The following is a 22522-nucleotide window of genomic DNA, read 5'->3' on the forward strand; positions in this document are numbered from 1 at the left end:
CTATGCTGTTCGCTAGTCACTTTAACGCGTCCACCCTATATGTACAGTTATATCTACCTCAATTACCTGGTACGCCCGGCAACATCGAACTCTGTAATTGGTACCCTGTTTATATAGCCACAGATAATGTTATTGGCCTCGTACGCACATTACTTGCCTGGCCATTGTGTGTTATCCGTTATAGCCCATAGCTTATCACCTCGTACCCCTTGCACATTGGACCATCATGTAATGGTACCCGGCTGTTTTATATACCAAGTTATCACCTCGTACCCTGCCATGTGACTATGTATGTGTACCCCTGTTTATATAGCGCCAGTTATACCTCGTACCCCTTGCACACTTCTGTTACTCTGTTAATGGTAACCGCTAGTTTATATAGCCAAGTTTATCGACCGTCGTATCCCCTCGCCACGTTGCTCTTAATGTTCCTCTGTTTTATATGCCAATATTCTACCTCGTTACGCCCTTGCACTATTAACTCTCTCTATGATTTGCGCCTGTTTCATATAGCCAAGGTATTATTCACCTCGTTACCCTCTGCACTTATGACTCTGTAATGTACCCTGGTTTATAGGCGCAAAGTAATCACCTCGTGACCCCTGCACATTGAGCTCTGCTGAATGGTACCGCTGTTTTATATATCCAATGTTATCACCTCGTTTTACCCTGCACTTACTCTTGTACATGATACCCTGTTTTAAGCCAATTTATCTACTCTACCCCTGCACATTGACTCTGTAATGGTACCCTGTTTATATAGCCATGTTATCGTCGTTTCACTGTTAGTCTACACCTGTTGTTTATAAATACAATTTGATTAGATTTGATATGGAGATTAATGCACCATCCTCCTCGTCTGTCTCTTCATGTGCCATTCTGAAGTGATACATCAAATATGAATACTAATAATGTGCTTCTCCAGCTCCAGGCTCCAGTGAGAATGCAGAGGAGCGTGTGTTTCGGGAGCGCATGCGGCCTAGGAAGAGGCAGGGTGCCGTACGAAGGAGGGTCCATCAGGTCAACGGACACAAGTTCATGGCCACCTACCTGCGGCAGCCTACCTACTGCTCCCACTGCAGAGACTTTATATGGTGAGAGACACAAACATGCCTACGTCAGCCTTTTTATGCGTGGTCATGGGCGGTCTGAGCTCTTGTCTGTCAGTGTTTCCATGGAGACAGTGGGAAAAGCCCCTAGGCTAACCATTACAGTGGAAGCTTTATCCTGGAGAATCCAGCCGGTTCTCTGCTCCCTGTTTGCACCAAGCTACATGAAACAAGCACACATCTGTAGTACTCATGGCTCAGGCTGCAAGCTGACAAGTACTGCTTCCTAGGGCTTATGACCTAACAGATGACTGCAGAGCACACCCAGGAGGCACAGAGTCTTAAGGCTGTGAGAAGAGTCTGATCTGGGCCCGTAGGCCACAAAGCATCTCAGAGTAGGAGTGCTGATCTAGGATCATGTCCCAGCCTGTCCATATAATCTAATTCATTATGATTTAAAAGGCGAAATTGATCCTAGATCAGCACTCCTACACTGAGGCTTTGTGCATACGGGCCCTGGTCTGAACTGAGCAGAACTGGGAACTGCCTGCCTACATGTTGATGTTACAGTACACAGTATCTCCTGATATGAGTCTTGATGGTAGTGCACAATGGTCTCCCACTGACATCCACTTCTAATAGTGAACCCTTTCTCTCTAGTGAACCAACTCAGTATCTGACCTGAGATTGGCGTTGGTATACTGTAGCATTGTCAGATAGTCCCTAACTGGTTGTGGTGTACTGTAGCATTGTCAGATAGTCCCTAACTGGTTAGTGGTGTACTGTAGCATTGTCAGATAGTCCCTAACTGGCTGTGGTGTACTGTAGCATTGTCAGATAGTCCCTAACTGGCTGTGGTGTACTGTAGCATTGTCAGATGTCCCTAACTGGTTGTGGTGTACTGTAGCATTGTCAGATAGTCTAACTGGTTGTGGTGTACTGTAGCATTGTCAGATAGTCCTAACTGGTTGTGTGTACTGTAGCATTGTCAGATAGTCCCTAATGGCTGTGTGTATGTAGCATTGTCAGATAGTCCTAACTGGTTGTGGTGTACTGTAGCATTGTCAAATAGTCCCTAACTGGCTGTGGTGTACTGTAGCATTGTCAGATAGTCCCTAACTGGCTGTGGTGTACTGTAGCATTGTCAATAGTCCCTAACTGGCTGTGGTGTACTGTAGCATTGTCAGATAGTCCCTAACTGACTGCAGTATACTTTAGCATTGTCAGATAGTCCCTAACTGACTGCAGTATACTGTAGTATTGTCAGATAGTCCCTAACTGGCTGTGGTGTACTGTAGCATTGTCAGATAGTCCCTAACTGACTGTGGTATACTGTAGCATTGTCAGATAGTCCTAACTGACTGCAGTATACTGTAGCATTGTCAGATAGTCCCTAACTGGCTGTGGTGTACTGTAGCATTGTCAGATAGTCCCTAACTGACTGTGGTATACTGTAGCATTGTCAGATAGTCCTAACTGACTGCAGTATACTGTAGCATTGTCAGATAGTCCCTAACTGGCTGTGGGTACTGTAGCATTGTCAGATAGTCCTAACTGGCTGTGGTATACTGTAGCATTGTCAGATAGTCCCTAACTGACTGCAGTATACTGTAGCATTGTCAGATAGTCCCTAACTGACTGCGGTATAATGTAGTATTGTCAGATGTCCTAACTGACTGCGGTATACTGTGTATTGTCAGATAGTCCCTACATGACTGTGGTATATCTGTAGCATTGTCAGTAGTCCCTAACTGACTGTGGTATACTGTAGCATTGTCAGATAGTCCCTAACTGACTGCGGTATAATGTAGTATTGTCAGATAGTCTAACTGACTGCGGTATACTGTAGTATTGTCAGATAGTCCCTAACTGACTGTGGTATATGTAGCATTGTCAGATAGTCCTAACTGACTGTGGTATACTGTAGCATTGTCAGATAGTCCCTAACTGACTGTGGTATACTGTAGATTGTCAGATAGTCCCTAACTGACTGTGTATACTGTAGCATTGTTAGATAGTCCCTAACTGATGCAGTATACTGTAGTATTGTTAGATAGTCCCTAACTGACTGTGGTATACTGTAGCATTGTCAGACGCTAAGTGTAACAGAGTGATAATGATGTAACCTGTTTCTCTGACAGAGGTGATAAAGAGTGTTAGCACACAGCTGTGGCTATTTAACCCCCCCCCCCCCATTGCCACAGTGACAGAGCTTATAGAGGTGGCACAACTCACTGCTACGGCTCAGGAACCTCTTCAACTTTCTGTTGTTCAATGCTTCAATTTCCATTCATTACAGCACAGCAGGGTTAGGCTGTTTAAATTCCAGATTGGGCCTTTAATCAAAAACATAGAAAAATACATGTTGAACATGACAAAGCTTTGAGGGCCCAAACATTTTCACTTCATTCCAAGAAATAACTTACAATTCCACAGACACTCTGAATCTGACTGTATGTTGCATTGAGTGACTATTTCTCTCTCTCAACAGGGGTGTGATTGGGAAACAGGGCTACCAGTGTCAAGGTAACCATCATATCTATGTCTGTGTTACAGCTATCTGCACACCATGTGTATTCCCATCGCTCTATAAATAATAGGGCCTTAACAGATAACTCAACTAACGTGTTGAAATGAAAGTAATTGACTTAGTTGTCTGTTGTCTCCTAGTGTGCACTTGTGTAGTCCATAAGCGCTGCCACGAGCTCATCATCACAAAATGTGCTGGGATGAAGAAAGACAAAGAGGACACCACACCAGAGGAGGTAGGCATCATTCCAGATATGAGTTATAATGAGGTGAATCAATCTAAGGGTGTGACTGTGTGATCGTTAATGCTCTTTGTCTCCCCCTGCAGGTTGGATCCCAGCGGTTCAGCGTTAATATGCCTCATAAATTTGGAATTCACAACTTCAAAGTCCTAACCTTCTGTGACCACTGTGGATCGCTACTGTGGGGCCTGCTCAGACAAGGGCTGCAATGCAAAGGTACGCCAGCACACACACACGCACAAACATACCCACAGGCGCACGCACACACATACACAAACACACACACACTGAGTTATACAAACAAATGCACCACTACACACAGACAAGCACATACATAGTACATTCTCACAACATTTTGTACTGGTCAAGAAGAATGCACTCCAATAGCATGGTCTCTCTCTCAGTCTGTAACCATGGTCTCTCTCTCAGTCTGTAACCATGGTGTCTGTCAGTCAGTAACCATGGTCTCTCTCTCAGTCTGTAACCATGGTCTCTCTCAGTCAGTAACCATGGTCTCTCTCTCAGTCTGTAAGGGGAATGAACATGTGATGTAACCATGGTGTCTCTCTCAGTCCGTAACCATGGTCTCTGTCAGTCTGTAAAGGGAATGAACATGTGATGTAATCATGGTCTCTCTCTCAGTCCCTGTAAAGGAATGAACATGTGATGTACCCACTGGTCTCTTCTCTCAGTCTGTAAGGTGAATGAATGTGATGTATCATGGTTCTCTCTCAGTCTGTAAGGTGAATGAACATGTGATGTAATCATGGTCTCTCTCTCAGTCTGTAAGGGAATGAACATGTGATGTAACCATGGTCTCTCTTCTCAGTCTGTAAGGTGAATGAACATGTGATGTAATAATGGTCTCTCTCTCAGTCTGTAAGGTGAATGAACATGTGATGTAATCATGGTCTCTCTCTCAGTCTGTAAGGTGAATGAACATGTGATGTAATCATGGTCTCTCTCTCAGTCTGTAAAGGGAATGAACATGTGATGTAACCATGGTCTCTCTCTCGGTCTGTAAGGTGAATGTACATGTGATGTAATCATGGTCTCTCTCTCAGTCTGTAAGGTGAATGAACATGTGATGTAATCATGGTCTCTCTCTCAGTCTGTAAAGGGAATGAACTGTGGGATGTAATCATGGTCTCTCTCTCAGTCTGTAAGGTGAATGTACACAGACGCTGTGAAAGTAACGTGGCTCCTAACTGTGGGGTAGACGCGAGGGCATCGCCAAGGTCCTGTCTGACCTGGGGGTCCACCAGACAAGACTCCCGCAGTGCCCAGAGGAGGAAAAAGGTAGGAGGGCAACCCATGGACAGGGGCACTGCCAGGATCAGGGGGCACTGCAGGGTCAGAGGGCAGAGCGAGGGGCTATGGTCAGGGGTAGAGGCAGGGGTTGTGGGGAGGAGGCAGGGGTAGGGGGCAGGGGTAATGGGCAGGGGTATGGGCAGGGGCAGGGCCGAGGGGTAGGGAGTATGGACAGGGAGAGGGGCAGGGCAGAGGGGTAGGGTGTATGGGCAGGGGTAAGGTGCAGGGATGGCCAGGGGTAGGGAGTATGGACAGGGAGAGGGGCAGGGAGAGGGCCAGGGCAGAGGGGTAGGGTGTATGGGCAGGGGATGGCCAGGGGTAGGGAGTATGGACAGGGAGAGGGGCAGGGAGTATGGACAGGGAGAGGGCCAGGGCAGAGGGGTAGGGTGTATGGGCAGGGGATGGAGCCAGGGTAGGGAGTATGGACAGGGAGGGGGCAGGGAGTATGAACAGGGAGAGGGGCAGGGAGAGCGGCCAGGGCAGAGGGGTAGGGTGTATGGGCAGGGGATGGCCAGGGGTAGGGAGTATGGGCAGGGGTGAGGGCTAGGTGGCTGGGGGAGGGGCGAGGGGTATAGGCAAGGGCAACAATTGATGAGAATTCAGATTCAGTAAATGTGTACAGAATGTCCTCAATGAGACAATTCATTTAGCAGCAGTCACAATACACACAGATCAAATCACATATTTAAAAACAACATCAGAAAAGCAAAGGATATTTACATGAATGTAGGCTGGATAGAATTAGACTGAATATAATACTGCCTTCTGCACATGTCCCCTGCCCCCTAATCCTGCTCGTACCCCTTGCCCCTGCCCAGGTTAGAATGATTCTGGTTAGAATTATACTGGATATAATGATTATGGTTAGAATGATTCTGGTTAGAATGATTCTGGATAGAATTATACTGGATATAATGATTCTGGTTAGAATTATATTGGATATAATGATTATGGTTAGAATGATTCTGTATAGAATTATAATGGTGTCAGGGTCGTGTGTATAGGTGGCAGGGAAGTCAGGCGCAGGAGAGTTAGACGGAGTGTAAATGGAGACTTTTAATAAATGTCCACTTAACATGCTCCAAACACGAAAATATACATACATAAAATAAACATGGGTACGAGGACCCGTCGCGCACCTATACACCCAGAAACAACACTTGACATAAAACAATCTCTGACAAACACATGAGGGGAAACAGAGGGTTAAATACACAATAGGTAATGAATGGGATTGACAACAGGTGTGTGGGAAGACAAGACAAAACCAATGGAAAATGAAAAATGGATCGATGATGGCTAGAAGGCCGGTGACGTCGACCGCCGAACACCGCCCGAACAAGGAGAGGCAACGACTTCGGCAGAAGTCGTGACAAATGGATATAATGATTCTGATTAGAATGATTCTGGATAGAATTATAATGGATATAATGATTCTGGTTAGAATGATTCTGGATAGATTGATACGACATGTTCATGTTAAGTGCTGAAGTGCCATTAGTCCAACATCTAGATGTGGTAGAGCAGGGGTGTCAAACTCAGGGGTCTGGTTGTTTCACACCCCTGTGGTAGATATGTGTTAGAGAAGGAGAAGAATTGGAGGAAGATGATGATGGTGATGATGATGATTTTGCTCTCCATAGATAACCCAAGAACCCCAGCAGCCGTTGCCATGCACCCCCCAGGCAGAGGAGGACCGATCCAAATCAGCCCCCACCTCCCCATGTGACCAAGGTACACACACACATTTAGTACAATGGACATGCTGACCACTTACTTCAGACATCACACAGACACCCAGGTTCAGGGAGTAAAATCATTTTCACATTGAATTCATGGATTCTGCATTGGAGGGTTCCGGGGAGTGATTTGTTGTTCATTTCCACCCCTGCCCATACACAGAGGAACACACTTTTATCACTCCTTTACCTCTCTGGTTTCTCTCCCAGACCTGAAAGAGTTGGAGAACATCCGCAAGGCGCTGTCGTTTGAGCAACGTGGACAGGAACACAAGTCAGCCTCGTCCTCCTCTTCCAGCAGGGTGGGGGTGGGCTCAGAGGGGGGCGAGGCCCGGGAGAACGGAGAACTCAAGATCATCCAGACCAAGAGGATGACCCTGCAGGACTTCCTCTTCATCAAGGTCCTGGGCAAAGGCAGCTTCGGAAAGGTACAGTACTGTCTGTCTGTCTGTCTGTCTGTTCTGCTCTTCTTTCTCTTCTTTCTCTCTGTGTCTCTTTGTCTTGTCGAGTCTCTGTCTGTCTTCTGTCTTCTGTCTGTCTGTCTGCGTTCTGTCTTCTGTCTGTCTGTCTGTCTGTCTGTCGTCGTCTGTTGTCTGACTATCTGTCTGACTATCTGTCTGTCTGACATCTGTCTGTCTGACTATCTGTCTGACTATCTGCTGTCTGTCTGTCTGTCTGTCTGTCTGTCTGTCTGTCTGTCTGTCTGTCTGTCTGTCGTCTGTCTGTCTGTCTGTCTCTCTGTCTCTCTGTCTCTCTGTCTTCTGTCTCTCTCTCTTTCTCTCTGTGTCTCTTTGTCTGTCTGAGTCTCTGTCTGTCTGTCTGTCTGTCTGTCTGTCTGTCTGTCTGTCTGTCTGTCTGTCTGTCTGTCTTCTGTCTGTTGTCTGTCTGTCGTCTGTCTGTCTGACTATCTGTCTGTCTGTCTGTCTGTCTGTCTGTCGTCTGTCTGTCTGTCTGTCTGTCTGTCTGTCTGTCTGACTATCTGTCGTCGACTATCTGTCTAACATCTGTCTGTCTGACATCTTCTGTCTGTCTGTCGCTCTTCCTCTCATTAATCAAGTGCAGAAATGAGTCAGTGGCTTGATTTTTCAAGTAGTAGTGTGTGTGTTGTGTTTGTGTGTGTTGTGTGTGTGGTGTGTTGTGTGTGTGGTGTGTTGGGTGTGTGTGTGTGTGTTGTTGTGTTGTGTGGTTCTGTATGTGTGTGCCTGCTTTATGTGCTTGCGTGTGATGGATATGTAACCTCTGCGGTTCCCTGTAGGTGATGCTGGCTAGCTGAAAGGACAGATGAAGTGTATGCTGTGAAGTGTTGAAGAAAGACGTGATCCTGCAGGATGAGTATGTGACTGTACCCTGACAGAGAAACGCATCCTGGCCCTGCTAGGAAACACCCCTACCTGACCCAGCTCTTCTGCTGCTTCCAGACCAAGTAGGAAAACCCCCTACCTGACCCAGCTCTTCTGCTGCTCCAGACCAAGTAGGAAAAACCCCTACCTGACCCAGCTCTTCTGCTGCTTCCAATCAAGGTAGGAAACACCCCTACCTGACCCACTCTTCTGCTGCTTCCATACCAAGGTAGGAACACCCCTACCTGACCCAGCTCTTCTGCTGCTTCCAGACCAAGTAGGAAACACCCTACCTGACGCATCTCGTCTGCTGCTTCCAGACCAAGTAGGAAACACCCTACCTGACACAGCTCTTCTGCTGCTTCCACACCAAGGTAGAAACACCCTACCTGACCCAGCTCTTCTGCTGCTTCCAGACCAAGGTAGGAAACACCCTACCTGACCCAGCTCTTCTGCTGCTTCCAGACCAAGGTAGGAACACCCTACCTGACACACACTCTTCTGCTGCTTCCACACCAAGGTAGGAAACACCCTACCTGACCCAGCTCTTCTGCTGCTTCCAGACCAAGGTAGGAAACATCCCTACTTGACTCAGCTCTTCTGCTGCTTCCAACCAAGTAGAAACATCCCTACCTGACTCAGCTCTTCTGCTCTTCCACACCAAGTAGGAAACACCTTACCTGACCCAGCTCTTCTGCTGCTTCCACACCAATGAGGAAACACCCTACCTGACCCAGCTCTTCTGCTGCTTCCAGACCAAGGTAGGAAACATCCCTACCTGACCCAGCTATCTGCTGCTTCCACACCAAGGTAGGAAACACCCCTACCTGACCCAGCTCTTCTGCTGCTTCCAGACCAAGTAGAACACCCTACCTGACCAGCTCTTCTGCTGCTCCAGACCAAGGTAAAAAACACCCTACCTGACCATCTCGTCTGCTGCTTCCAGACCAAGGTAGAAACACCCCTACCTGACCCACTATTCTGCTGCTTCCACACCAAGGTAGGAAAACACCTTACCTGACCCAGCTATTCTGCTGCTTCCACACCAAGTAGGAAACACCCTACCTGACCCAGCTCTTCTGCTGCTTCCAGACCAAGGTAGGAACCCTCTACCTCACCCAGCTCTTCTGCTGCTTCCAGACCAAGGTAGGAAACACCCCTACCTGACCCAGCTCTTCTGCTGCTTCCAGACCAAAGTAGGAATAACCCTACCTGACCCAGCTCTTCGGCTGCTTCCAGAATAAGGTTGGGACAAATAGTAGTACCTCACATAGAGGAGTACACACACAGACGTACACATGCACACACACACACGCACATATACAGTGCACACGGAAAGTCTTCAGACCCCTTAACTTCTTCCACATTTTGTTACGTTGCAGCCTTATTATAAAATGTATTAAATAAACATTTTTCCTCATCAATCTATACACAATAAAGTTAAAAGGCACATGACAGCCCACTTGAAGTTTGCCAAAATACACCTAAAGGACTCTCAGACCATGAGAAACAAGATTCTCTGGTCTGATGAATCCAAGATTGAACTCTTTGGCCTGAATACCAAGTGTCACATCTGGAGGAAACCAGGCACCGTTCATCACCTGGCCAATACCATCCTTACGGTGAAGCATGGTGGTGGCAGCATCATGCTGTGCGGATGTGTTTCAGCAGCAGGGACTGGGAGACTAGTCAGGATCAAGGGAAAGATGAACGGAGTAAAGTACAGATAGATCCTTGATTAAAACCTGCTCCAGACTGGGATGAAGGTTCACCTTCCAACAGAACAACGACCCTAAGCACACAGCCAAGACAACGCAGGAGTGGCTTCGGGACAAGTCTCTGAATGTCCCTGAGTGGCCCAGCCAGAGCCAGGACTTTAACCCGATCTAATATCTCTGTAGAGACCTGAAAATAGCCGTGCAGCGACCCTCCCCATCCAACCTGACAGAGCTTGAGAGGATCTGCAGAGAAGAATGGGAGAAACTCCCCAAATATAGGTCTGCCAAGGTTGTAGTGTCATACCCAAGAAGACTCGAGGCTGTAATTGCTGCCAAAGGTGCTTCAACAAAGTACTGGATAAAGGGTCTGAATACTTATGTAAATGTTATATTTCAGTTTTTTATTTTTAATACATTTGCAAAAATTTCTAAAAACTCGTTTTTTTCTTGTCATTATGGGGTATTGTGTGTAGATTGATGAGGGGAACAACCGATTTAACCCATTTTAGAATAAGGCTGTAATGTAACAAAATGTAAAAAAAAGTGAAAGGGTCTTAATACTTTATGAATGCACTGTACATACACACAAAAACACAATACACTCACAGTTGGATTGGCAGGTGGGCAGAATGACAGACACACACTGGCATGCTCAGACCCCTTCTTGACTCACTTGTCTGTTTCTTGCCAACTAACTTAGGGTTAAAAACCACCACAAACACACACAGGTACATTGACTGGAATGACCACTTATGAACCACTCCATAGACAGCATTTTTGCTGGTTGGGATTTAGGTATGATTGCCACTAAGTGGCAATATAACACCATAGTTGAAGAACACAACAGGACTCAATACATGGTAATTCAAATACAGCCCGTTCAAAAATGTTCCTCTGGCTATAGTTACTGACTGTAGGGGGTATAGGATGATAACCGGGTTGTTCCACCAATAGAGTGCCTATAGTGTAGGATGATAACCGGGTCGTTCCACCAATAGAGTGCCTATAGTGTAGGATGATAACCGGGTCGTTCCACGTAAGAGATTTATTACAGTGTAAACTTGGGGTGAAATGTGGTGAGCATTATTACATTGTAAACTGGGGTGAATGTGGTAAAGCAGTTATACAGTGTAACTGGGGTGAAAATGTGTAAAGCATTATTACAGTGTAAACTGGGGTGAAATGTGGTAAAGCAATTATACAGTGTAAACTGCATGTTGGTAGCTTAAATGTAACGGTAGAAATGGGGCATTATACAGTTAAATGTAAATGCAAGCATACAGTGCAACGGGTGAAATGTGGTAAAGCATTATTACAGTGTAAACTGGGGTTGAAATGTGGTACAAGCATTATTAAGTGCTAAACTGGGGTGAAATGTTGGTCAAGCATTATTAACGTGTAACGGGTGAAAGTTGGTAAAGGCATTATTACAGTGTAAACTGGTTGAAATGTGGTAAAGCGCATTATTACAGTTTAAACGGGGTGAAATGTGGTAAAGCATTATACAGTGTGTAAACGGGTGTGAATGTGGGTAACATTATAACGAGTGTAAAACTGGGGTGCAATGTGGTAAAGCATTATTACAGTGTAAACAGTGGTGGTGTAAATGTGGTAAGCATTATTTTACATGTAACTGTAAAGTGGAGCTTAAGTGAACTGTGAAATGTGGTAAAGCTATTACATTTTAAACTGGGGAATGTGGTAGCAATTAAACTGGCTCATGGTGCTGCAGCTGTGGCTGCAGTCTGCTACGCCTCTTCCACTTAATGTGGCTATATATTGTGTGTTTATCAGAGAGGGGTATCTGCCTTGCCTCCCAGTCTGTCCTCTAGTAAGACGTTGTCCAGTAGAACTAATGTTCGTGTCCAGTTAAACTTAATGTTGTCTCTGTCTTTGACATTATCAATTTAGGACATTGATCAATTTAGCAATTTTAGTGTCTCAAGATTTCATTAAAGCCCATACAACTCTCTGAACAGTTATTGAAAGTATTTTTTCTAAGCTTGAAGGATTTGTCTAGCAGTCCAGCTCAGGGCACTATTCTCTTTCTGAAACGCGAATTGAAACAGGGATGCTGAAAATAGTTATGTTTTAAATGTGCCCCGAGTCACAGCAAGTCCCACCCAATCAAATGTAATAATTTCGTGCTTCTAATTAGAAATGTACAGGATAATAGTTTCCATTCGCAGACACAATTAGAGAAAATTCAAGATGGGCGCCAGGACCCAACAATATGGGCCTGTCTGTGTGTGTCTGTTGTTTGTCTGTGTGTGTGTGTCTGCGGTTTGTGGTGTGTGTCAGACATGGCCTGTCGTGGGTCACCCCACCATAACAGTTGCAAGAAGGATCACAGCTGAACAGTGCTCTTATGTAACGACACACACACACATCACACACACAACCACACACAACAACACCAAACACACACACACACACCACCCACACACACACACACACACAACACAACACACACACACACACACACACCACACACACACACACACACACACTCACAGACACAACGCACTCACAGACAACACACACAATCCATAATGAATAAAACAAATCTTTTCAAGAGGATATGTTCTTAACAATTACAAAAGAAAGGGAATGGTAAGGTCGGTATGGTCATGGAATGGTTTCATTCCATGTTTTACACAAGCATTAGCATTATCATTTATCATTTCAGTGAAGAGCGGATTGTGTGGTGCTGACCACAGCTCTAGAATGTGTTGTCCTAAGCCCAGAACATCAGGCTGACACCCCACTCACTTACCACATACTCACCGGCCAGAGGATCATCACACACACGCAACAGACACACAGGACACACGCACACACGCACACAACATTAACACACACTGCCAAACAGTGGCAAAGACAGTGTAATTAAATCACACGAAAACATCTTCACACACTCACACACAGAACACACACAGACACACACACACTCATATACACACAAGACACAAACTCACACACTCGAGACACACACACATCACACACAACACACACACACATACACACACACACACACACACACACACACCACACTACAACAAACAACATGCCACACACACACACACACAACACACCACAACACACAAATCAACAACCACACAAGGACACGAACAACACACACACACAACACCACAACACACGCACACACACACACACACACACACACACACAGAGCACAGACAGACCACGACACAAACATTACAAAGAAAGCTGTCAACATCCCCAGCAGGAGAGAGTGTTTTTTCTAAGGATCGTTCGTTAGCTGCAAGACATTTCTTTGGTGTTCTGGGGAATCAAAAACAAACTGCCTTTTCTGAGCAAATCTCTCTTTACATCCAGGAATCATGACCCCATCTCTCTCTCCATTCTCTCTCTCAAATGTTTTTTATATTTGTGTCCAAATTGTCCATGAGTTTCTAGTAGATAGGACCATATGGTTCAAGAGAAAATGTCCTAATTAATAAAAAAAAACAATCTAATCAACAATGACAACAAATACGTGGAAAATTAAATACAAGTGTGTGGTGAAAAACTTAAAAGATAATCTTCATGCTGAAACCCTCATATTAAAACTCCAATGGTGTTCACAAAGTTTTTTTATGTTTGAATATATTTACCTTTTTTTCAACTAGACAGACAGTTTAAGAACCAAATACTTATTTACAATGACGGACTACCTGGTTAAACCATAACCTGACGACGCTGGGCCAATTGTGCGCCGCCCTATGGGACTCCATCCGGCGGTTGTGATATAGCCTGGAATCGACCAGGGTCCTGGTAGTGACGCCTCTAGCGACTGAGATGCAGTTCTTAGACCCGGTTGCCCACTTGGGAGCCCCAAAGTTTATGGTTTATATTTAGATAACATTTCGCAGCTTTGCCACTACATTTTTTTAATTTAAAAATCATGTCATCAGTTATTTAATATTATTATTGCATGTGTTAAGCCACACAGAGGCCAGAGAAACATTAGCCAGATGGCTGAAGTACCTAAAAAGGCCACTATTAGATGTCTTGTGATACAAAATGATGACAAAGATTACAAAAAAATCCTTGAAACATACACAACTTGTGGTCGTTTACTGGTAAATTAGAACGTTTTCCAGTAATGTACTCTCCATTTCCAACCCTAATGAGTGACCTTAAGGACAACATACAATGTACTGGATTATTCTACGAGTCTATTGTTATAAGAATACAAGTCCGCCTCTCTTTGTGTTGAAACCCTTGGCAAACAAACGTTTGTTCGACAAGGATGCACACTCAAAGTTAAAGTATACAAATCACACAGATAGCAGGTGTATGTGTGTGGTGTATGTTTACAAACGTTTACTATACTTGTGAGTTCCAAAAAGTCCTCACAAAAAAATAGTAAACCAAAAAAAAAAAAAAAAAAAAAAAAAAAAAAAAAAAAAAAAAAAAAAAAAAAAAAAAAAAAAAAAAAAAAAAAAAAAAACTACTTGTCTGGTATAACATTGAACTGTAAACCAGTGCCCTATGTTCACGTAGAACTCCAAATAATGGAGTATTCTGTCACTAGTTCCGTATGCGACATGTATCTTTGTCTGGTCCGCTCACTTTTGATATAAAAAGGTCGTACTCTTTATGCTTAGTGGAGATTCTGTTCTGTATCCTTGCCTCTGTTCATGGAGTACTGAGAATCTGTTTCTCACATGTACATGGTCTGTGGTTCTGTTTGGCTGTCCCGTCTCCCAGTATCGGAGAAGCTTTCTGTGTTCTGGTTCGCAGAAGCTATTAACCAACTTTTTTCGTGTGTCCAGTGTGTAGAATCGCCACAACGAACTCTATGTGCGGTCTATTACTCAACATCGCGGTATTTCACTAATTAAATTGCCAGACGTTGAATGGAAGCTGATAGCTGCCGATTGGGGAGATCCTGTGCTGTACTGTTGTGACAGCATAGTATCGTCTTTGTCTCACTACCTTGCTTGTGGTAACTCATCCCACCCATGCGCCAGAAATGAAGTCTCCCTGAATCTGTTTGCGATCTTCGAAGTATAAGACTTACTACTACACTATAACACATGTTTCCCACGTTCAACCGCTTAGTTGCTGGGTCTAGCCAGTAATGGCGGGAGTCGAGTCGGAGGAGATGTCTATGGTGGTGAGAAGGTGAGGCCTACAGTGAGCCTTAAGAGAGGGACCCCACTTGGATGTGAGCATAACGCCACAGTGTTTAACGAAACGGTATGTCCCTGATGAGACAAACATTCGAACCAACAGTAGTAGCACTTAGTTCATTGTTATGAGCGATCGGTTTGAGCTCGTAGGAGTGACATACAAATTACTAAGATAGAACACACAATTTCAATCAGTTGAATTGGAAGACTCTCCAGTCATGGAACAGTCTCAATCACAACAAATGAAGGACATGAGTACGCGTTCTGCCCAACGATCATCTGCTGTGCAGCTTATCTTTCTCATTACAGGATATGATGTGTGGACTTATTGTGTGTGTTTTGTGGTTGTGTGTTCGTTGGTTGTGTGTGTGTGTGTGTGTGGGTGATGTTGTATTGTGTTGTGCCTGCGTTTATGTGCTTGCGTGTGCATGATATGTAACCGTCTGCTGGTTCTTCCCTGTAGTGTTGATGCTGGGTCTGAGCGAGTGAAAGGACAGATTGAAAGTGTTATGCGTGAAGTGTTGAAGAAAGCTGTATCCTGCAGGATGATGATTGTGGTGACTGTACCCTGACAGAGAAAAGCATCCTGCCCTGGCCTAGAACACCCCTACCTGACCCAGCTCTTCTGCAGCTTCCATGAGCCAAGGTGAGAACCCCCTACCTGACCAGCTCTTCTGCTGCTTCACCAAGTAGGAAAAACCCCTACCTGACCCAGCTCTTCTGACTGCTTCCATATCAAGTTGTAGAGAGTGACACCCCACCTGACCTGCTTCTTTGCTGCTTCCTGACCAGGTTTAGGATGTACACCCCTACCGACCCAGGTTCGTCTTTGCTGCTTCCAGACCAAATGTGGTGTAAGTGACAACCCCCTGTGTGTGTGCCCCTGTGGTGCTGTGTGTGTGCCCTCTTTGCGTTCGTTGTGTAGAAGGTGTGATCCATTGTCAGTTACTCCTGCAGCGAATGCGACTTGTGATATTGGAGTGATGCGAGGCTTCCCTAATTTGACTTGTCTCACAGTCTACAGGATCAGAGGTGAGATCACATCAATCAACCGCCACAAATGTAGAAATGGAGCTAAAACGTTAGAATCAAACGGTAGCTCGTTGGAGGCTTCGCGCAAGTCACCCGTCCAACCCAGAGTCAGGCTCCAGGCCCATGCAAAGGACCTTAGAGAAGGCCATTCATCCCACTGAGTGCCTTTAAGAGAGAATGATGGGAATAGAGACGAGAACAAAGGTGAAAGAGGAAGTTCCAAGAACTAGGTGGCAGCTATGCTGTGTCTTTTCATAGCATCCAATAATGAACAGTTGTCGAATCGATCATCCAAAGGAGGTTAGTAAGTGTTGGATGTGCTGTAATTCTAGCAGTCTTATTGAAGCGCTGTTAGTCGCTCTCTCTCTCTCTCTCTCTGCACTCTCTCTCTGCCTCTCTCTCTTTCTCTTCTCTCTCCTCTCTCTCTCTCTCTCCTTCTCTCTCTCTCTTCTCTCTTCTCTCTCTCTCTCTCTCTCTCTCTCTCTCTCTCTCTCTCTTCTCTCTCTCCTCTCCTCTCTCTCTCTCTCTCTCTCTCCTCTCTCTCTGTCTCTCTCTCTCTCTCTCTTCTCTTCTCTTCTCTCGTCCTCTCTCATCCTCACTCTCTCGTCTCTCTCTTCAATTCAATCAATTCAAGGAAGGTCGTTATTGCATGGGAAACATATGTTAATCATGCCAATAGCAAGTGAGTGTAGAATTAATATACAAAAGTGAACATAAAATAAAAATTAACAGAAACATTACACTCACAGAATTTCCAAAGGATATAAGCATACAAATGTTCAATTATGTATAATCAGTGTTCTTAACAAACTGTTACAAATGGTTAAAGTACCAAAAGGGAAAATAAATAAGCATGAAAATATGAGTTGTATTTACCAAATGGTGTACACATGGATTGGGTCTTGATCTGCTCTCTCCCTATCTTACACTACCTCTTTTCTCTTTTCTCCTCCTATCGTGGTTGAGCGCTTCTCACCCTACCAACTTTTGGTCTAGGAAATCGACCTTTATCCTGCATCCCAGCTCTACTTTCGTGCTCCTTTCCACTACATCTTTCTTCGTACCCGGTACATCTTATCTCATCCCCTCACCTCTGCTCGCTCATCTTCTCTCAGCTCTCTTCTCGTCTTGTCCTTCTCCAGACCTTAAGTAGCTCTCCCACTCTCGATTACACACTCTCCTCGTACTCCCTCACCAGCTCTTGCTAAGGCGCGTGCTTCCTAGACCAAGCTGTAGGAGACACCCTACCTGACCTCGCTCTTCTTGCTGAGCAACTTCCCTTCCGATCCATAAGTAGTCTCGTCACTCACTATTACCTGCCTACACCTGTACCCGTCTCTCCCGCGCTGCTGCCTCAAGGCGAACCTTGAACAGTCTCTGGACAACTAGTTCAGCTACCATCACATCTATGCATGCGTTAGTACACTCTCATGCTCACTGACGACTGCTACACTCTATGCACTTACATCGTACACACCTTTCTGCGTCCTATTACTTCTAACGCGATAAGCATGCTTAGTGACGAGCCGACCTCACTGGCAATAAAAAAACTGCTTCTAGTGCAGACCCCTTAATTTCATTCCAACGCTATATTTACTAGTTAGTCGTTGAGTCGATGACACTTAAGGTCTTAACAATGGTATTAACTAAATGAGGGCTTCATCTTCTTCCTCTATGGTTGATTAAAGACCTAAGATGCAGTGGGATATCAAGAATGGGTCATGACATAAGTATGTTTTACATGAAAACTGACACATCAGTCGAACAGATCACTTCGCACACGTTGCTCTCAATGCATTATACTACGCTTCCAAAAACTAATCAACATATATTACCTTTACCGATGTGTCTTTTTGAACCTGAGAACCGATAGAATATCATCTGGTGGTCTGGGGAGTAGAGAAATTCCAACGAATTATCGTGACCATCTTCTATTTGTGGCTGTGTGAAAGTTCTGCAAGTGGTCGATACATCGAGTGCTGCTTGTTGTATGGAGCCAGCGCAGTCCAGTGAAAATCCGTGAAGTTACCAATGCCACCATGGGACCAGCTCCACGTACACCAAACATCGCTTGCCACGTACAGGTCAGACAACGACACAAAACATCTATCAGCCTACACACACATCACAGCACGACATCCATCAGCTAGCGTGAGCGAATGTGTTTATGTCAGCAGCCGACGATCGAAGAGCAACTAGATACAGGATCAAGGCAAAAGCATACATAAACACGCGAGCACACTCAAACACACACAGCATCACAGCATCAGCACACTACACATCATATCACAGCACTACTTACACACCAACAACATGCACCACACACAGCACACTAGGCGGACATCACAGTGCATCCACCACACACATTCACACACACACCCATACGACACCTCACCAGAGCGCACATAACGAACGACCAAGACAGAAAATCCCATATCAGCAGGCCATGCTTGCTCTGATGATATACAGTAGCCATTGCTAACTGTGCAAATTGTGGACGCGCATGAGAATGTGGTCCGCAGCCACACAACGAAGACGAGAAGACTAAAGTGAGTGAGTTGGAGAGAAGAGCAGCCAGACTAACCCGATACGTAGAGATATACGTCTGTAAAACCTGAAAAGTACCGATAGCGAGCGACCCTACCCCAATCCAACCTGACAGAGCTTGAGAGGATCTGCAAGAAGAATGGGAAGAAACTCCCCAAATATAGGTCTGCAAGTTGTAGTGTAATACCAAGAAGACTCGAGGCTGTAATTGCTGCCAAAGGTGCTTCAACAAAGTATGGATAAAGGTCTGAATATCTTATGTAAATTTTATATTTCAGTTTTTTTTTTTAATACATTTGGCAAAATTTCTAAAACTCGTTTTTTCTTGTCATTATGGGGTATTGTGTTGTAGATTGAGAGGGGAACAACGATTTAACCCATTTAGAATAGGCTGTAATGTAACAAAATGTAAAAAAGTAAAGGGTCTTAATACTTTATGAATGCACTGTAGCATAGGCACATCACGAGAGAAAGAGCGACAGGGATGACACTGCAACAGATTAGGACAGAGACATAGGTATAGAGGAAGAGAAGAGAGTGAGTGAACAGAATGAAAGCAGACAGAGCAGAGACGACTATGAGATGATACAGGCGAAGTGCATTAAGACTGAGCAACCAGCACACAAGAGAAGACAAGGTGCATTGAGACGAAGCACAATTATACAGTTAGTATCGCTGACAGAGATATTATGAATTCAACGTTTTGTTACATTCATTCCAACATGCTTCTGATGTCTCACCTGGCGTCTATCAAAAACTGATATTCCTCTCGCGAGGGCCTTCCCTCTCGCTGGCCTTGACAATATGATCATGATGCTTAAATCCTGTAGGTTGGAGGCCTTCGTGTTTGGTTTAGTTGTATTTAATTCAACAACCCTTTCAGCTCCTGCTCACCCAACCACTCTCTACCAGAGGGCCCTCATCCCCAAATGAGCCACCTATTCCCACATGAATGCAACCTATTCCCTACAGTACATAGTGTCTATTCCCCAAGCATAGTTAACCTATTCACCCTATATAGTGCACACTTCGTCTAAAGTGAGCTGCATCATAATAAGGGAATAAGGTCCGCCATGAGACGCAGCCCCTTTTATAGACTATAGGAACATAATTTTTCTAATAATTTGATTGGTGGAACATCAAATGTTTACATAAAAGGCACAGCAGTGAAGCGGGAGGTTCATGGTCTAAGCGAATGACGGTATCCAATGATTGAAGAAATCGCAAAAGCCATATTGTTTCCTGTTCTCATATTGTGGGATGAGTGTGGAATGGGAGGGGGGCAGGAGAGGAAACAATATTAGCATTATGGAATTACACATCATATCCTTAGTAGAATCAGGACCCTCTTATGACAATTATCCTTGCAACGAATGCCAACACACAACACAACCCATTCCTGTCACCTAGACAACCTTAAGGTAAGATGTGTTGCTCTGTGCATTCGACAAACTGTGTGTCGTCTAGAGAGAGACAAGGTTTATTATGAAACAATATGTTGATCATCAATACCAATGCTTCATTTTCCATACTGTCGTTTTCACGCGTTTATGCTTTTTTCCAAAATACTATATAGATAAAATCCTAAAAACCCCAGTACTCTAATCCCAACAGCACGATGAAACCTTGTCGTGCTTCATGCCAAGTGGGTTCCGTATACATAATGTTTGGCGTCGTTCCACAAATTAGGCCGCCTTTTGCTGACGCGTGTGATTTATTTATTGCTGAGTATATAATGTGATCAAAACAAATGTTCACCTCGCGTGTTGTTATGTAACTGAACAGTAGGGAAGGTATAGAATGTTATACAGTATGAATAATCCACCATGTTGATCATTGTGCGCTCTCTACACCTAACTCACCTGACAATAATGCCAATAAGGTACCGTCGTATTAACGTGTAACAACATGTTTGTTATGAAGTGAGCTCTTAAATATGGTATGGCAGGGCGAGTTAGGAGTAGCACTTAGTGGAAGGTCAAGCAGCAGCGTCGACTTAGTCGGCGTGGCACCGCAGCTACACAAAATAAGGTGCGGCAGGTAAAACGCTAGTGCGCCGGCAGGTAATAACCTAGTGGGGCTGGGCAAGGTTAACTAGTGGGGGCAGTAGGATAGGTACCTAGTGGGCGGCAAAAAGGTAACCTAGCTGGGGCCGGAGGGTAAGCGCTAGTCTGGTTGGCTGGAGTCGTCACACCTAAGTGGGGCGGCAGTAACACTTTAGGGAGGCGCTAGCAACCTAGTTGGATGGCGGCAGAGGTGTTGTTAAGGATGGTGGGACGGTAAACACCGAGGTTCAGCCTTTGTGTCGGCCAGATACTCACAACATTAAGGGAGTGCCCGTGACGGGAACAGGGGTTAACATGCTAGTGGGATTGCGCAGTAAACCCTAGTCTGGGGGCGGCTAGCTGATACTCCATCACGATAAGTGAGAGGCCGTGCAAGGTTACCTTATGGTGGGGCGCAGGTCAATACTCAATAGTTGGGCTAGCAGGTAGAGCATAGTGTGGGCAGGCAGGTTTATAAACCTCACGGTGGGGTCCGGGCTGGCATGGTCCAAAAACCCTAAGTGCCCGACAGAGTATACGTAGTGGTGGCCGTACATTAGGCCTGTAGTGGCGCGGCAGGTATTATCCATAGTGGGCGGCAGGGTTACCTAGTGGGGCGCAGGTAAACCTGTGTGGAGCTGGACAAGGCACGACCTAGTGATCGGGCGGGCAGAAAATCCTCGTGGCAGGCGGCCAAAGGTTTAATCCATAGGTGGGAGTGCTATTAGTTGCCCTTATATGTTAGAGTAAATCCGGTCGCAGTGGTGTGTATTACACCGAGATAATAGAGCTCGTCTAAGTTAGTGCTATAGGTGCTTAGGGAGTGAGTTACCAAGCCCTGAGTGTGCGGCAGTGTTTACCCACTCCAGTGGAATGATCTATATATATTCTGGGGAGTCCCTATAGTGTAGGATGCAAACCGACTCGGTTGCACCTAATAGAGTGCTAATAGATGCCTATGAGTGAGTGATAACCGGTCGTTCCACGCGCGAGACATAAGAAGGGCATAAGGTGTACCGTGGAATGGCGGACTAGAGACAACCCTTAGGTTGGGGGGCGTGTCAGGTTCACCCTTAATAGATGGGAGGCGTCGGCGGGGCTAATAGTGATTAGGATGATAACCGGGTCGTTCCCAATAGATGCCTAAGTGCCGTATAGGTTAAGCCATGGATAAGGATAACGCGTGGTCGTGGTCGGCAGCGCTAATTAGACGCTGAGTGAATGACGCGCAGGTAACCTCCACGTGGTGGCGCGCACACTAGGTCGTTATTCCACTCTAATTGGCCTGGGACCGCACGCACCCCAACTAGGTAATTATCATCCATACACTATAGGCAGCTATAGGCACTCTTATGTGGAACGACCCTGGGTTATCATCAAACTACACTAAGCCACTCTATTGGTGGAACAACGTGACCAAGGTTATTCATCCCTTACACTAGTACGCACTCACTTGGTGGAACGACTCCGGTTATCATCTACACTATAGGCACTCTACTTGTTGGAATACGATCCAGGTTATCATCCTACACTATAGGCACTCTATTGGTGGAGAACGACCAGGTATTCATCCTACACTGATAGGCACTATAGGCACTCTATTGGTGTAACGGACCCCGGTACCATCCTACACTTAGGCACTATAGGCACCTCTATTGGTGGAACGACCCGTTATCATCCTAACACTATAGGCACTTATAGGCACTCTATTGGCTAACCGACCCCGTTATCATCCTACACTATAGGCACTATAGGCACTCTATTGGTTGGAACGACCAGGTATCATCCTACACTAAGGCACTCTATTG

The 22522-nt window shown here is 45.3% G+C and overlaps 1 protein-coding gene across 1 annotated transcript in view; it reads left to right on the forward strand.

Annotated features, from left to right (window-relative positions):
- The first annotated feature begins 909 nt into the window (after window positions 1-909).
- LOC111978759 (protein kinase C epsilon type-like) overlaps window positions 910-22522 on the forward strand; it is a 67853-nt gene continuing 46240 nt past the window's right edge. Inside the window, exons 1-11 of the mRNA XM_070448724.1 lie at window positions 910-1094; window positions 3541-3575; window positions 3720-3814; window positions 3907-4036; window positions 4980-5119; window positions 6775-6865; window positions 7081-7298; window positions 8585-8632; window positions 8879-8971; window positions 9264-9356; window positions 15666-15736. Of these exons, the coding sequence (XP_070304825.1) occupies window positions 973-1094; window positions 3541-3575; window positions 3720-3814; window positions 3907-4036; window positions 4980-5119; window positions 6775-6865; window positions 7081-7298; window positions 8585-8632; window positions 8879-8971; window positions 9264-9356; window positions 15666-15736 (1136 nt within the window). The 5' untranslated portion in view covers window positions 910-972. The remainder of the gene's footprint in view (window positions 1095-3540; window positions 3576-3719; window positions 3815-3906; window positions 4037-4979; window positions 5120-6774; window positions 6866-7080; window positions 7299-8584; window positions 8633-8878; window positions 8972-9263; window positions 9357-15665; window positions 15737-22522) is intronic.

The sequence above is a fragment of the Salvelinus sp. IW2-2015 genome, linkage group LG18, assembly GCF_002910315.2.
Source record: "Salvelinus sp. IW2-2015 linkage group LG18, ASM291031v2, whole genome shotgun sequence".
NCBI lineage: Eukaryota > Metazoa > Chordata > Actinopteri > Salmoniformes > Salmonidae > Salvelinus > Salvelinus sp. IW2-2015.